The sequence below is a fragment of the Callospermophilus lateralis genome, unplaced genomic scaffold (genome assembly GCF_048772815.1).
Source record: "Callospermophilus lateralis isolate mCalLat2 unplaced genomic scaffold, mCalLat2.hap1 Scaffold_808, whole genome shotgun sequence".
Lineage (NCBI taxonomy): Eukaryota > Metazoa > Chordata > Mammalia > Rodentia > Sciuridae > Callospermophilus > Callospermophilus lateralis.
This window is the reverse complement of record NW_027516128.1, coordinates 196824-212575: the sequence shown is the minus strand read 5'-3', so window position 1 is coordinate 212575 and position 15752 is coordinate 196824. Positions and strand designations below refer to the sequence as shown.

The window sequence follows — 15752 nt, the reverse complement described above, 5'->3', positions numbered from 1 at the left end:
AGTCCTTTTTGGACTATGAAGAACTAAACACACTAAAATAGGCTTTTTTAAGGGAAAACAATTAAAAGCATTCATATTTAAGAAAGAACATACTGTATAATGAAAAGAAATGTCCAGTAACTCTAAAATAATAGAGTTTATGAGATATTCTTCTTGGGAGTTTCATTTTGTTGTTTTGTTTTTGTTTTTCTGTTTTTTAAAGCATAGACAGCAAAGTTTCTGAACTAATTTCAGTCCACTGTGGAAGCAGGAGTAGAATGTCACTGACTGAATTGCTAATTATAAATTACTAATTGTTGAGTGAGGTGTCTTTTAATTTTTAAGACCACTGAAGAAAAAGTAATGACAAGGCTGCCCACACCATAATCACCACAAAAGACAAGGTGTATATTTAGAAGTAGTGTTTCATTTTGTTTTTTTAAAATCGGTAGGCAAGAGCTACTTGATAAGCATGTTGCTCCAAGACTCACATGTTTTCTGTCTTCCTTTAAGAGGTATGCTCTCGTGGTGTTCGTAGACACTGGAAACACTGACTAAATATTCAGTCCCAGGCAAGAGGTCTGAAGAGGCAAGTGAGACTCATTTTACACTTGTGCTTGAAGGTAGGAAAAACCAAAGTACTCCTGGGACTATTTCAACCGAAACCATATACAAGCTTTTAGTCCTGCAAACTACTTACAACTATGTAAACATGGATACCTGGAGACGGTCTGTAAGCAGGTGATGATGAAGGGTCACCTTGCCCTGAGTCTTCTCTAAGCCCTGTCCTAAGTTCTTCCTCTGTATGACTTAGTTCTATCTGCACCTGATAGTGTGACCACTGGGAGCACAGGAGACAACTGCTATGGTATCATGGGTGATCACCGAGCCCTCCCCAAGACTCTACATGGTGGTTCACTATTTTCTAAAGCAGTTTTATAATGACACAATATACTGCAAATATTAATATATGTAGTTTGACAAGTTTTGACATATATTTAACTTATGGAACCTTCACTACATTTAACATAAAAAAATATAACCAGTACCACTGGACGTTTGGTTGGTGACAACCGCCCCCCACTTTACAAAGAAGAAAGCTGAGGCAAACAGAAATGATCATTTTTAAATGACTTGCCCAGGATCATTCAGTGATTGACCCAGGTCAGGACCAATGGTCTTAATAATGAAGCTTTATTGGAAAAGGGTAACGTGATAAAGGGATAACAATCAATTGAGCCATATTAATATATTTTAAAAGTTTAGCCTACATCCATGAGTAACCCTTTCTCCCATTTTGATATAGCCAAAGGGTACAGAGGAAGCTTTCCAACCTTTGAACTTCTGCTCACTATACCCTCATTCCCCTATATACTGTTGACTCTTCAGTCTTTCTGCAGAGGGTCCTGCAAGGTTTGGAAAAGGACCAGAAGGGAGGGCTAAATGCTGGAACTTCACATCTTCCTTCCTAGTTGCCAGAGGCAATGTAACTTAACAACTGGGGACCTCAGTTGTTTCATCTTTAAAACAGGATAATAATAATTCTCTAAGGGGGAAATGGCTACCTTGAGGTCATAGCATTAGGACCAGAAGGTCTTAGAACACATGAACATGTAATAGGTATTGGTTGATCAGGAACCAACATGCAATGCAGGGTTTAGTGTATATCAGGTGATGAGGTCACCAATGGTTCCAGAATGCTCTACAACAAAAATAGTGCTGTGGACGCTATCATGCAAATATAAGGATGTTCTCTTTCACCAGCCAGCAAGTAAGAAATCAAGATCATGGTCACACATAGCTGCCTTTCTTTGTGTTTTGCTTTCTAGAACATGTTGGAAAGGAAGAGGATGTTTTCAGACCATCATTGAGGAATGTCCCTAAATGTAAGCCATTTCTGCTTATGTGGAATCTTTGATGTTCTCACACATTGTACCACAATAGTGAAATATAATAAGAAATGTTTATGTGAAACACAGCACCTCATTGCAGCCTACTCTTATTTTCTTTAAAAAATATTCTGTTTCAAAATGGCAGGGACTAGAAAGAGACAATTTCCATAACTTGTTTAATGTCAGTTGTTTTCTAGGACCTCAGCCTTCTGAGAAATCCTGCCAACAGATGCTTTTTGAAGTACAAATTAAACTTCTGTCCTCACAATATCCTGATCTATCCCAAGCAATCAGTCACTGTTTTTAAGTTTTCAAATGATAAGTAGATTATCTGCTGATACTTTAACAAGAAAAAATGACAACACAACAGATATGGGGACACTATTTTCAATCTTCATTTTTTTTTCTCTTCTAAACACTTAGATTTAGTCAAATAATTTCTCTTGAAATTCACTTATTTTATGTGTTTAGTTGAAAGCAGAATGTGTTTGAAGTCTTGGAACATTACTTTTAGGGTTTTCCACTAAAGTTGTAGATATCAACAGTATATTGAGATAGCAATAAGTATTACGTCTTTCAGAATTTACAGAAGACTTTAGTTTGGAGCTCGTCTGCAGATCTTCTGCGTTAATTCTCTTTGAGAATTAATACATCTGCTCCAGGCTAGTGTTTATTCAACAGATGTACCCGACTGCTTACTTGTTAAGACCACTGCACTGTCTGATGGAGAAATCGACAACTCTGCAACATCGTCCTCGTTTTTCACAGGTGAGTAGCGCATCAACAGGTTGCTCAGCTCAATAGATGAAGGGGGTGCCCAGGTGACATGCATAGTGTCTGGACCAACATTGGTGAATCTCAGGTCCATGGGAGGAGGAACAGCTGGTTTCAAATAAAAAGGAAGATTATATTAATATGATTTTTAAAGTCAAAGCTCACAAATCCACTGAAAAGGTAAAAAAATCAATATTTCATGCCTAAAGGAAACAGAGTCATAATCATGCAAATAGTCTAATCTAAATCTAATCTAAGTCATGGTAGACTACTGTTAAAAAATCAAACACTACATTCAGTAATGTTAGGCCCCTTTAACCTTTCTGCCATCATCGATGTGTTCTAAAGAATCATTTTAATCTACTTTTAAATAGGTTGATTTTTACATACATGATGAATACCACTTAAGATTCTTTTATCCCAGGCCAAAGAGGCTTAAGTTGCCACAGAGCAAAAAGAAACATAGCGGGTATGTTCCAAAAAAAACAAACACACATGCACACAGACAAAAGACAAGAAGGTCCTAAATGTCCCCCAGACATGAAATATCTATGATCTAATGGCATAGCCACAATTTCATTCCGTGAATTCTACTTACAAGTGAGAAGGGTTCATGCAAATTGGTTCTCAGCATGTTTCTTCCAATGCAGGGCAGAGAACCTTTAAGATGTTGCATGCTGGTTCCCAGACTGTGGTTAAAAAGGAGTTCCTTTACCTTATGATAGCAACAAAATCTAGCATATGCTGAAGTTTATTTTTCTTGTACATCAAAACAACCCCTTCCGTTCTACTGTAAATTTTGATGGCTTTTTAGTCAGCTACAAAAAAGGAACATGGTGGAGTTTATCCAGAGGTAGAAGGAAGAGTGTAATGGCATATTCTGGAAGTACCTTTCAGCATGAACTGGTGTTCATCCTAAAATTTGGTATTTATGTTAGGAATTTTTTAAAAAATGCTAGGTCTACAAATTTAACTCACCTCTGCTGGTTTGTATTTACTAGATCCGACATCTAGATTCCTCTAGTTTTATGCATACTTGCAGTTTAAATGAAAGTGCACTTAAGACTCTTTGCATACGACTTCAATTAGTCAGGCATATGCTTTAGATTCCTTAGGCTCAATCCCTCCCGTCTTCATCTCTGTGGCCAATTTCTGGCTTCTCCCTTGAAACATTCATATTTAACCAGAGTGGCTGTTGGCAGCATGCAACACCATCCATGTGTCAAACACAGAAGTTTTTAAAATTCACCCGTTTGCTGTGTCAGTGTAGTAGGGGCACTTCTCTGCCATTAATGAGAGTGATAACGCTGATGTCATAGTCAATGCCGGGTTCCAGCACTGTAACTGTGTAGTATCCTACTGAGGAGTCCACAAAATCTTCAAAAATAGGGATCCCTTCTCCTGCTGCAACTACTGTGATGCGGTACCCAATAATGGTGGAAGAGTTTAGCGGGGTCCACCTCAGGCCGATGCTTGAATCGGTTATATCAACAAAGCTTAGGTCAGTGAGTTGGGGCACCTCTATTTAGTTACAAAGCGAAGAGGGGGCAACAGGAAAAGAGAAGCAAAAAAAAAAAGAGGAAAAAATAAAGCAGTGTATATCAGGTTATCTATAGTCAAACTGATAGAATGGTAAAGCAATGATGGTAATATGCAATCTATTTCAAATGATCTGAAAAAATGTCCTAAGTATCATGAATAGTTTGCTTTCCTGGGAAAATAAAACAGGTTACAATATTCTTTTAGGGATTTTCTTGCATTTGGAAACAGTAAAGTTTGACTTCTAAACAGTAAAGTTTGACTTCTCAGATTCCTAAAAATCATAGGCCAGTTTAGGATGTCAAAACCATGAACCCAGACACAATATCCACATTAAGTATCAGCAATGATTTAAAAAAAAAAATCTCAAGCTGTCTCAGTAGGAAAATCAAAGCTTGCATGAAGGTTTTAAAAAACTGGCTGATGAATTGGTTTTTGCCTCATACAAAACTCATGTCAACATCATGGTGATAATACTAATGCATTATGGATGTACGGTGTGAAAAGTGCCTTTCCCAAAAAAGCACATTCGGGCCAAGGACAGACAGGCTTGCGTCCAAGGCCACTGCCAATCTTTTAATTCATAATCAAAGTTATTTAATTAGCATTAGTAAACACATACCAAACAGTGCCAAAGGGGAAACAGTCTGTGCAGTAATTTCATTCTGTCATCATCCAATTTTGGACAAACAATGAATGTATCCCTAGATAGGTCTTTTCTTTCAATTCATAAGAAGGAATGCCCTGTGGGTGTGGCCTTGATTTCCTTCTTCATCCTCTTTTCCCTCCTCCAATTTTAAAAAAGACTTTGAAGTTGCAAGATAAGGAACTGGATATTGTCAACCATACATTATATCTGTGCTCACACATGGAGACAAAAAAATATTTTATAGATGGCTGCTAAAAGCAGAAACTGACTGTAAAATCAGGCACAGATGTCCCGATGGGATGCATTTACCATATTACTTTTAGGCCGTCAGTACTGAGTACAGACACATGACATTTTAATAATTTCCACGTGAGCAAACAGTAGAGAGTTCATGCCACGGTTGCCACTCCATTACATACTCATAGCAACAAAGAGCATCCCAGTGAAGCATAGACAGTGAAGTAGTGTTATCAGCAAGCCTTTGTCCAAACAGTCATTTTGACTGCGTAGTTTTGGAAAGTGCGGTTGGGAGGTTGGCATTAAATCCCAAACACACTTGACACACTCAGCCATCTGGGGATTAAGATTCTAATCCCTTCTTATTGAAACTGCCACTCTGAGGAGAACAGCTTATTTTTTTATTACCTGGGATGATGGTATCAGAGATAGGGACACTTTCCTTGTCATCTTTGACAGTGTAAACACTGACATTGTATTCCAGGCCGGGACTCAGATTTTCAAAAGTGCAAGAACTCTGATCCGCACGAACCATTTCTTCCAAAGCATTACCCTGCTGTCCGCTTGTAGGGGTGGTGGTGATTCTATAGCCAGTGATACCTGGAAAGAACAGAAAGGAGGAAGTTACCACAGAGCATTGATGACCCACAGAGGATTAAACAAGACTCCATGGTGAACTGACGAAGGAGATTGAATGTTTATTAAGGATTCTACTGCTATTCAACCCTTTGAGGTTGACCAAGAGTTTGAGTACAGTCAAGAAAATCTTGTGTTAAATAAAATAAGCTCAGAACAGAAAGACAAAACTGTGTATTCTCATTCATTTGTGGAAATTATAATGTTGATCTTATAGAAGAAGAGAGTAGAATGGAGATCACTAAAGACTAGGAAGAGTAGCAAGGAAGGGAGATACAGAAAGGTTAGATAATGGGCCGGGCACAGTGACAGCCAGTTTGGGAGGCTGGAGGATCTTAAGTTTGAGGCCAGCCTCAGCAATTAAATGAAGCCCTAAGCAGCTTAGTGAGACCCTGTCTCAAGATAAAAATTTTTTAAAAAGGGGGCTGATGATGTGGCTCAGTGGTTAAGCACCCCGGGCTTAATTCCTGTTACCAAAAACAGAAAGAAAAAAGGCAGGAAGGAAGAAACAAGGAGGGAAGGAAGAAAAATAAAAAGGTAGGTAGGTAAGAAAATGGTGCCAGAATACAGGTAGATAGGAGGGATTCGTTTTAGCGTTCTACAGCCCAGCAGGGTGACTATAGTCTATAATGATTTATAATATATTTTGAACTAACTAGAAGAGACTGAAGATGCCCAACACACAGAAATAATAAGAGGAGATGGAGAAGCTTATTTGATCATTACAGACTGTATCTATGTATTAAATTATTTTACTGTACACCCAAAATAGGTACAAATTTTGTGGGTCAACTACAAAAAATAAAGCTACCTTTCAGTAACAACAGAAAAGAAAGGAAATCTTGGAAAAAGGGGAAATGATGACCAAATTCCTCTCCTCCTACCACTCTCCCCAGCTTTCTCTTAATGATCAAGTCTCAGTAGGACTGTTGAGGGCCATCCCATTTTACCTGCATGGTACAAAACACTCTCTCGACCTATGGGATTTTCAGGAAGAGAAACCAAGGTGATGCCATTCATTCTAGAAAAAGTCTATAAATTATTTAAGACTTCAGGAATCATGGAAATTGGGCAGTAAAAGAATTGAGGGAGAGAAGGGAGAGATTCAAGTAGATGGTGACAACTAGAGATCTTCAGGACCCGAAGATAAGAGGTGGAAGAGTGATGATGTTAAACTTTCCAAAGGACAAGGAAACAAGGGTCTATTTTATCATTAGGAACAAGGTGAACACTAAAGTGTTATACAAGGAAATCCAGCTGGATGGGAAAAAATATTTAGGTCATTGTATTGGCTTGTGATCATCTGATGAGGCCATTGAGACTGGAGATTAATGACTAGCTGCCAGCCAGCATGAAACTCCCCAGCAGAAAGTTTCAAAACCAGAGTAACTCAGTTGGAAACTGGGTAGCTTTGGCTTAAACTATGTGTTCATATATTTAAAAACAAACAAACAAACAAAAAAACACCAAAATCATTCTAGACTTCAGAGGGAGATTAGAAAGGATATTTTGAGCTACTTTTACCTTGTGTGATTGTATAAACTGATCAGACTTAGAGATAATTACCTCAGTTTTATACCCACATAGCAGTAGAGGTGTGCAAAAAATACTTCTTACAGGTTTTTATTTTTGTACCAGGGATTGAACCTAGGGGCAATTAGGGGCAATGTACCCCTGAGCCACATCTGCAGCCTTTATTTTATTTTTTTATTTGAAATCCTTGGGATTGAACCCAGGGCCTTATGCATGTGAGGCAAGCACTCTATCAATTGAGCTATATCCCAGCCTCTTTATTTTTTTTTAATATTACATTTTATTTTAGAGACAGGGTATTATTGAATTGCTAAGGGCCTCACCAAGTTGCTGAAGCTGGCTTTGAACTCACCATCCTCCTGCCTCAGCCTCCTAAGTCACTGGGATTGCAGGCATGTGCCACTGCACCCAGCTACTTCTTACAAAAATTTTAACAGTAAAATAAGTACGAGTTAAGTAATAAACTAGATATATTCCTCAAGTTAAGTATAACAGGTATGGATGCAACCAACATTAGCTGAAACTTTGGTTTAGTATAAAATCTTGGTTTTGGAAACCCTCCAACTGGTCCCAGTCCTACCTGGGGTGGTGATCCTCTCCCAGGACACAGTAAGCTCGCCAGTATCAGGGTTGGCCTCCAGGTGCAAGTTGGTCAGTGGAGACAGTGCTATGCAAAAAGAAAATGTTAAATTAAAAATGAGAGCTCACACAAAGGACTTGGCCAGAGGAATGTTTCTTCCCCTTCTTTCTTTTCCCTTTATCCCTCCCTGCCTTCCTTCCAGAATTGGTGAAATTATAGAAGTCATAGTATGAAAACATGGTGCACGATTATTTTGTACTACTAATGGAATTATTTCCAACTTTCCAGCTTGCAAATACTCTTGACATGGAAAGAACATATCTTATGCCCCAAAATACCTGGCATGGGTTGGATCCGCTCTTCCAAATTTCTAAATAGTAGGTCGGGATAAGATTTTCCCCCCATACTATTCTTATAAATAGTGCTATTGACAGATTTTTAAAAGTAGAACAGTTTGAAAAGCTAAAAGAAAAGAAAAAAACACAAGAACTCTCCCTACGTGTCACCACTCTGTTGACAATCGGCTGTTCGATTTCTTTCCCATCTCTCAGGACTTGGACGCTGTAATCATATTCCACTCCTGGAGTCAAGCCAGACAGGACAATGCTTCCTGAGTCTGAAGTCACTTCTCGTGGGGCCTCACCTCCCTGGCTTGGTCGCACACCCAGCTAGAGGGAGGAGAGCACATAAACACAAAGGACAAGCATTTCTGGTTAAATAATAGTTAAATTATAATCTAGATACATGTTGAGAGGTTGTGGTTAGACTTTATATATCATGGCTCCTCAGAAACACACAATGTACTTTCACTGGGGAGGCACTGGGGACGTGCCGTAGCTCTATTTCCAACCTCAGCTGGAAATTCCCTAGATTGGACCCAGGGTGGAAGAGGTATCTTCCAAATAGCACTAAGGTATCTTCCAAATGGCACTAAGGTAGTTTGTGATGGAAGGTTCCAGAGAAATGCCTGGAACCTTCTATTAAAAATGCTGATTTGCTTGATAAAGGACCTTCTGGTATAAACAGGGGGCTTTGGGCCACATGATATAGTTCACTTCTATTTTCTTTTGTGTGAGAGGAAATTCCCTAGGCACTCTATTAAATGAGTTATTTACATCTAGTTCACTTTTCAGTTGCCATTTCAGGGCACCAGCCTCTGTAGTACCTCTTATTAAAACACACACACACACACACACACACACACGCACATACACACACACACACACAAACCCTCCTGTTGAAGACATTATGTTCATAGTTCCAGCTGCAGGATATGTTCCAAAAGAAGAATTAAAATAAATGTGCCCATAGTTATGGTGTTATGAAATGGTGTTAGACCTCAGAAAAATCCTTCATATGCTACACAGCATCTGAAGGTTAGATTGATGCCATTAAAGGAAATCCACAAGGTACGTTGGCACACTTCAAAAAGGAGTCTCAATAAGAGGCCTAATCATCAATATGGCCATTACATACTCAAAAAGGAAATGACCTCTGGCTTATTTTTAAAACAATCCTGGGGGTTTAGTCTTAATTTCCAGTCTTGATGAATTATTTCTTCCTCCATTCTCTACATAAACAACAAAAGTAATTCTTTCAAGCATATTCATTTGTATTCATCATTTCCCTAATATCATTACTTTAAAGAACATGAATCCAGATATCTACAGGGGAGACCTCAATCTTAAACTCTATTAAAGAGATTTACCGATGGGGCTTTGAACAAGTCAAAAGGAAACTGATTGAATGAAAGTGTGATTTTTAAATGACTCCAAGTTTAATTGTCCTCCCCAAATTGGCTTTTGTGAACTGCTTGGCACCCATTTAGAACAACATATCAAATGGAGTTCTCCTACATTTTTCTTAAATGTAGTTCCCTGGGGGAAAGGATAGAGAAAATAAAAAGAGCAACAACTAACAGGTCCATGCTAATGTTTTCTCCTTTGCAAAGCACACACACACCCTCAGTCCATCCTTGCAGCAACTGAACAAGGTAAGCAAGGGGATCCTCCAGGTGTGAACAGAGGCAGGTGACAACACCCAGGTCTCCTCTCCTGAACCACTTCTATCTACTGCATGCAAAAATAGGATGGCTCTATCAAGCCTGCATTGCAAGAATTTAGGAACATTTGCAGTTTACCTTAAACCCAATCCTTGGAACAGGGATCCATGTGATCACAATGGTGGTCTCAGTGACCTCTGTGTTGAAAGGTGGAATGGAGCTCGATGGCTGCACTGTGAAATGAACCAACACATGTGTTCAACACCTTCAACTCGTAAATGATGGTAGAAAATGTAAAAAAAACAAGTATCTTTATCTAGAACTTGAGTTTAATGAACCAGTAGATGGAGAAGGAGTTACTTCATCAGGTGGGAAGAGCAGTGCTTCTCAATGATCAATGTGCCACACAAATAACCTGGTGAAAATCCAGGTGCTGATTCTGGAGGTCCAGCATGGGGTTGAGGAGCTAGCTTTTCAAACCGGCCAATGATGCCAACTCTGGTCTGTGAATCACACTTGAGTATAACAGGTGGCTAGACAACACTCCTTAGATTCTGTGACTTGTGGCTTTTCATTAATGTTGGGATTTGAGTTTGGTGACAATAAATTTTCTTATAACAGAATAAAGTCCCTTATAAAATATGTAACTGGTCACTGCAAACAGAGGATCATTTGGTTTCTTAAACATTAAGAACAATGGTAAAATTACAGATGTGATCTAAAAATAGCTTTTTGCTGAATTTTCCACAATGGTGACCAATATTCTTGGTTGTGGTAATTGATGCTATATAAAAGTTAAAAAAATTCTGAAATCATGAATGTATCTTAATTGTAAAAATTCATCCTTTTAATATGTGATTGTTCATTCATAAGAATTCTATAGAAGTTTAGTATCCTACCACTAGAATTAGAAATCATAACAAAGGTTTATTTTGCATCTCCTAGCATCCTAGCACCAGTTATTTCCCTTAGTGAAAATATTCTTTAAAGCAAGGGATTAGACAAAGAGGAATGAAGGGAAGGGAGTGGGAATGGGAATAGGAAAGACAGCAGAATGAATTGGACATAACTTTTCTATGTTCATATATGAATACCACCAGTGAAACTCCATATCCTGAACAACCTCAAAAACCAGAATTGAATTAGAATAAGTTATACTCCATATGTATATAATTTGTCAAAATACACTCTATATCATGTATATCTAAAAAGGACAGGGCTGGGGATGTGGCTCAAGCGGTAGTGTGCTCTCCTGGCATGCGTGCGGCCCGGGTTCGATCCTCAGCACCACATACAAACAAAGATGTTGTGTCCGCTGAAAACTAGAAAATAAATATTAAAAAATTCTCTCTCTCTCTCAAAAATAAAAATTAAAAAAAAAATAAAAAGGACAAATTTTTTAAATGTCTTCAAAAAAGCGAGGAGGAGAAAGAGCATGTGTACACAGTTAAGGCACGCACTCCCAACAGCCTTGCAAATTTTTGTTATAAACTTAGAAAGATGAGGCTTTGGAAGCCAAGAAGTTTGAGTTGGGTGAATTAAGTTCAAGGGTTTGGAGCACATTAGTAGCCCTGGGTTATGCCTTCACAGTTCCTTCCATTTTATGTCCCAACCAAACTCTGTTCTCACTGGGAAAAATAACTACTGAAAACATGTTTCAAAGAGGGTCATGTAACTTTTGCCAATTGATTAAAGCAAACATCCTGCATGTTCTGTGAAATATATGTCACTTTAGAATGGAAAACTATGAATTTTATACATGAACTTTGATAGCCATGTGGCCTGGAAATATGTACCCTCAATGAAATTAAGATTCAAAGAATATTTGGATTTCCAACCAACTTTGAATTTTTACCCGCATGAGAGTCAGTGTATTATTCTAGGACTTTTAAGTATACCTAGATTTACAAGTTAGATAATTATTCTGCTAGAGAACACTTTGTTTTCAAAGATAATTTAATGGCTAAGATACTAAATATATTTATAAATAAGTTTCTATATATTCGAAAATAAATATACTTTTCCCTGAGACCTTTCAGGAAACTTAAATCTGTTAATAATCTGGTGAAGTGCTTTATTAAACATACAAAATTCTTGGAAAGGTTATTTATTAGAAAGAACTTTTTTTTTTATTTCTAGAAAATTGAACATTGGCTGACATTATAGAGAATACAGAGTTTAAGAGAAAGATAGTTTTCTGTTCTATAAACCTAAATATTTCAGGACTGTTTTGTTTTATCCTAAGTGGAGTCTATTGTATTAATAAATTGATTTTCTTTCCTTATTTTTCCTTTTCCTTAAACAAAAGAACCAAGTCCATAACAGTCACACATGCCAAGATGTGGAAACATTGAATTTATTATGTACTTCATAATGTCATTTTAGTTGTTAACTCCTTTTGAAAAAAAATTTTGATCTTTTAATAATTTGGCCAGTGGTGTGATTTTAGAGTATACTTTTTGAATAGAAATAAAGCTAGATTTCTTTTTCCAAACTGACAGAATGCTTAGGCTGATGAGAAATAAAACTGGGTATTTAATTATTACCTTTGTCTATTTGCCTAAGATTCGGCACCATTTAGAAATGTGTTTGTTTTACGTCATGTCATATGGCCTTTGGAATGTTGTTTTCTTCTCAGATAGCAGAGTCTTTGGTAATGAAACTTTCACAAATTAGAATTTTCTTTAAAGGAAACAATATAATCAGTAAATGAAGTTTGTATTCTGAATTACATTGTCTGTGTTAAAGCAATTTCACAATTGTTTCACAATTTTCCTTTGAAAATAAAGAAGAAAACAGATTAAAGAGATTTTTAAAAAAATGTTAATTATAAACATTTGTGTTTCTCATTTGAAGAACAATAATAATCATCTAAGAAAGAATTTGTTAGATTGATTTCCAGTGTCAGGAGGTGAAAGGCTTAACCAAGCCCAGATCATTTTTATTATAGTAATACTAGCTGATAAGCAATCCATTTTTAATGATGACATCCATGAACATTAAATTTTAAATTGGAGTGAATACTCTATATAACCAAATCTCAACTTTTAAAATTTTTAGGTACATGTGGTCCTGTCCAAGTAATTATCACTGAGACCCCCAGTCAGCCCAACTCTCACCCCATCCATTGGAATGCACCAGAACCATCTCACATCACCAAGTACATTCTCAGGTGGAGACCTGTGAGAATCCATCCAGAAACCCTGAACATTGAGTATCCCGACCTCACCAAATTCTGATATGTTTCTTTTGTTTGTTTCTAGCTTTTGAGTCAACAGATCTGATTAACTGTCAGTATGTTTTCTTAGTAAGAATATGTGGTCAATCAAATTGACTGTTTTTTTTTTTTTGTATTTAGAATTTAGAAATTTATGTTGCAAATGATCTTTGCAAGGAATTAGAAATGATAGCATAAACTTAATCTTGCCCAATGTGGGAAGATAATCTAATTTTTTTGCATGTCTTTCAACTCTATTAAAGGAAGAACTTATTGGGATCCGTCCTGTAAATTAATTCCTTTCTTTTTTGATCCACTTTTTAAACCATATTTTTGTTTTTTGGTTTGTTTTGTGTGTGGTACTGAGGATCAAACCCCAGGCATCCTGCATGCCAGGCAAGTGCTCTACCACTGAACCACATCTCCAGCCTGATTCATTGTTTCAAGCATTAATTTTATCTCCTAAGGTTATTTAGATAGAAGAGAAAGAGATGATGAGAGGAAGGTGCAGATGAGGGATGATAGTTGGTTTATTTAAAGAATGAGCCCTGTGATTTTCTAAACATCTAGAAACTGAAGAAACCATACCAAGGAAGATAATGTCCATTAAGCTTTAGTTTTTCTTACCCTCTCAAACCTACCCCAGTACAACTTTTAAGTTCATAACATGATTTGAGGAACAGTACTTTAAATACAGGAGAAAATGACTATTAAAATGAAAACTTTTCGATTGTTTCCTTATGAGTATATTTTCTAATCTTTTCTTCTGATACCTAATTTTAAAAGCTCACATTGAATACAAGTTTACTACCAATTTGGAGCTAATTTTAATGACTAATTTCAAAATTTTTCACAGTGTATTTAAGTTAAAATTTAAATTCAAAGGATACTAGGATCACTTTCATTTATCCCCAAAATGTAAATGGGCACTTGAGCATTTGAATTAAATCTGTGAACTGGTTGATTGGGCAATTAAAAAGAAAAATCACTGGGGATACAAAATGTATTTTGATACTCATACTACTTTGAATATTTATATTTAAAAGGATTTCGTCTTGTTTGCAGTTAGGGTGTTTCTTTTCCACACATTCTATTGCATTGAGCTTTGTGATCTATGACATATTAATGAAGTTGAACAGGATGTGAAAATGTAAACCAGGAGCAAAAGATTAAATAAACTGAAATTACATTCTTCTATAGTCTTGCCCAAAGTTGGCTGACCACTTTTGATGGGATAGTTTGTATCCAAGAATGAGTCACAAAACCAGACCAGTTGAATCTTGTTTGTGCTGTCCCCAGAATCTGAATCACAAAAAGAGTATGGTGCCTTTGGACACTTCTGCAGGGCAAGAAACTTAAATTGTATCCCATCAACTTAAAAGATGATAGAACATATTTTCCATTTTAGAAAGGAAGCTATCTCTGCTTATTGTAAAAGTGGAAAAAAAGTGGGCAAGATGAAAATTTAGGATATCATAATTGTATTCACCAATATTAAGTAATTGCTCTGACCAAAGCAAAGGTGTTCAGTGCTTGCAAATTCATAACCTCCAGCATGTCACATAATTCTTGGTTTTTCCACCTCTAAAATGAGAGCAGTAATACCAACACTACTGAGTAGGATGCAGGGAGGTGAAGATCAGTGGGAGAAAACAAGCAAAACAGCACAGAGCTATAAACTCCCAATAAATAATACTTATAATACAATTATTAACATCAACAAACTTTACTACTAGCCCCTGTTCTGAATTCAGTTTTCCACAATCGTCCTCTAGAGTGGAGCTGAAAATCTCCTCATTTGTCTTTGAAGATTGCTCACCCTCATCTCTGAATGTGCATCCTTGCAAACTCTTGTGTGATTTTTTCTTTTTTTAAATTTCATTTAAATTTTCAGAAAATTTCTGTGGGCCGTTGGAAAGAAGCTACCATTCCTGGTCACTTAAACTCCTTCGTCATTAAAGGCCTGACCCCAGGAGTGATATATGAGGGGCAGGTCATCAGTATTCAGCAGTATGGCCACAGAGAAGTGACATGCTTTGACTTCACCACCACCAGCAGCAGCACTCCCAAAGGGACCAGTACGTACCTAGCATCCTCGTGTCTACATCTGGGTATCCCAGACTCGGGCTCCCTGCAGGACCTGCTTCATTCTCAGTTCAATTCCTTCTGTGAATGGCACCTACATTTTTTAAATTACAGTATTCTTCAGACAAGAAGGGTGAACATTCTAGAAAACTCAAGGACTGCTCTCCCCCTTTCTGTGGCACTCTAGGCAACACTGTGACAGGAGAGATGACACCTTTGTCACCGGTAGTGGCCACGTCTGAATCTGTGACTGAAATCACTGCCAGCAGCGTTGTGGTCTCATGGGTCTCAGCTTCCGATACTGTGTCTGGATTCCGGGTGGAGTATGAGCTGAGTGAGGAGGGAGATGAGCCACGGTACCTGGGTAAGCTAAACACATTGTCTCAGGACAGGTTTGGAGGGGTGATGGGTAGACCCCCTGGGGACAGGGCATCACACGTGGTCTGAACACTCTCCCCTCTGATAAAAGTCAGGGAGGAGCTAACCATTTACAGAACTGGCTGGGTTCCTGTGAGCAAAGACACTTTGTCCTGGTCCCTGATGTGAGCTTCACTGAGCACCAAGTATTTGCCTGGACATAGGTTTGCCCAACAGAAGCTATTTTCTCATGGCAGTGATTGTATATGAGG

The 15752-nt window shown here is 37.6% G+C and overlaps 1 protein-coding gene across 1 annotated transcript in view; it reads right to left on the bottom strand.

Moving 5' to 3' along the window:
- The window catches only part of LOC143640969 (fibronectin-like), a 36266-nt gene extending 21135 nt beyond the window's left edge, over positions 1-15131 (bottom strand). Inside the window, 9 exon segments of the mRNA XM_077108457.1 lie at positions 471-560; positions 2571-2753; positions 3895-3930; positions 3933-4166; positions 5479-5670; positions 7820-7906; positions 8319-8487; positions 9960-10054; positions 15125-15131. Of these exon segments, the coding sequence (XP_076964572.1) occupies positions 471-560; positions 2571-2753; positions 3895-3930; positions 3933-4166; positions 5479-5670; positions 7820-7906; positions 8319-8487; positions 9960-10054; positions 15125-15131 (1093 nt within the window).
- Positions 15132-15752: the final 621 nt, after the last annotated feature.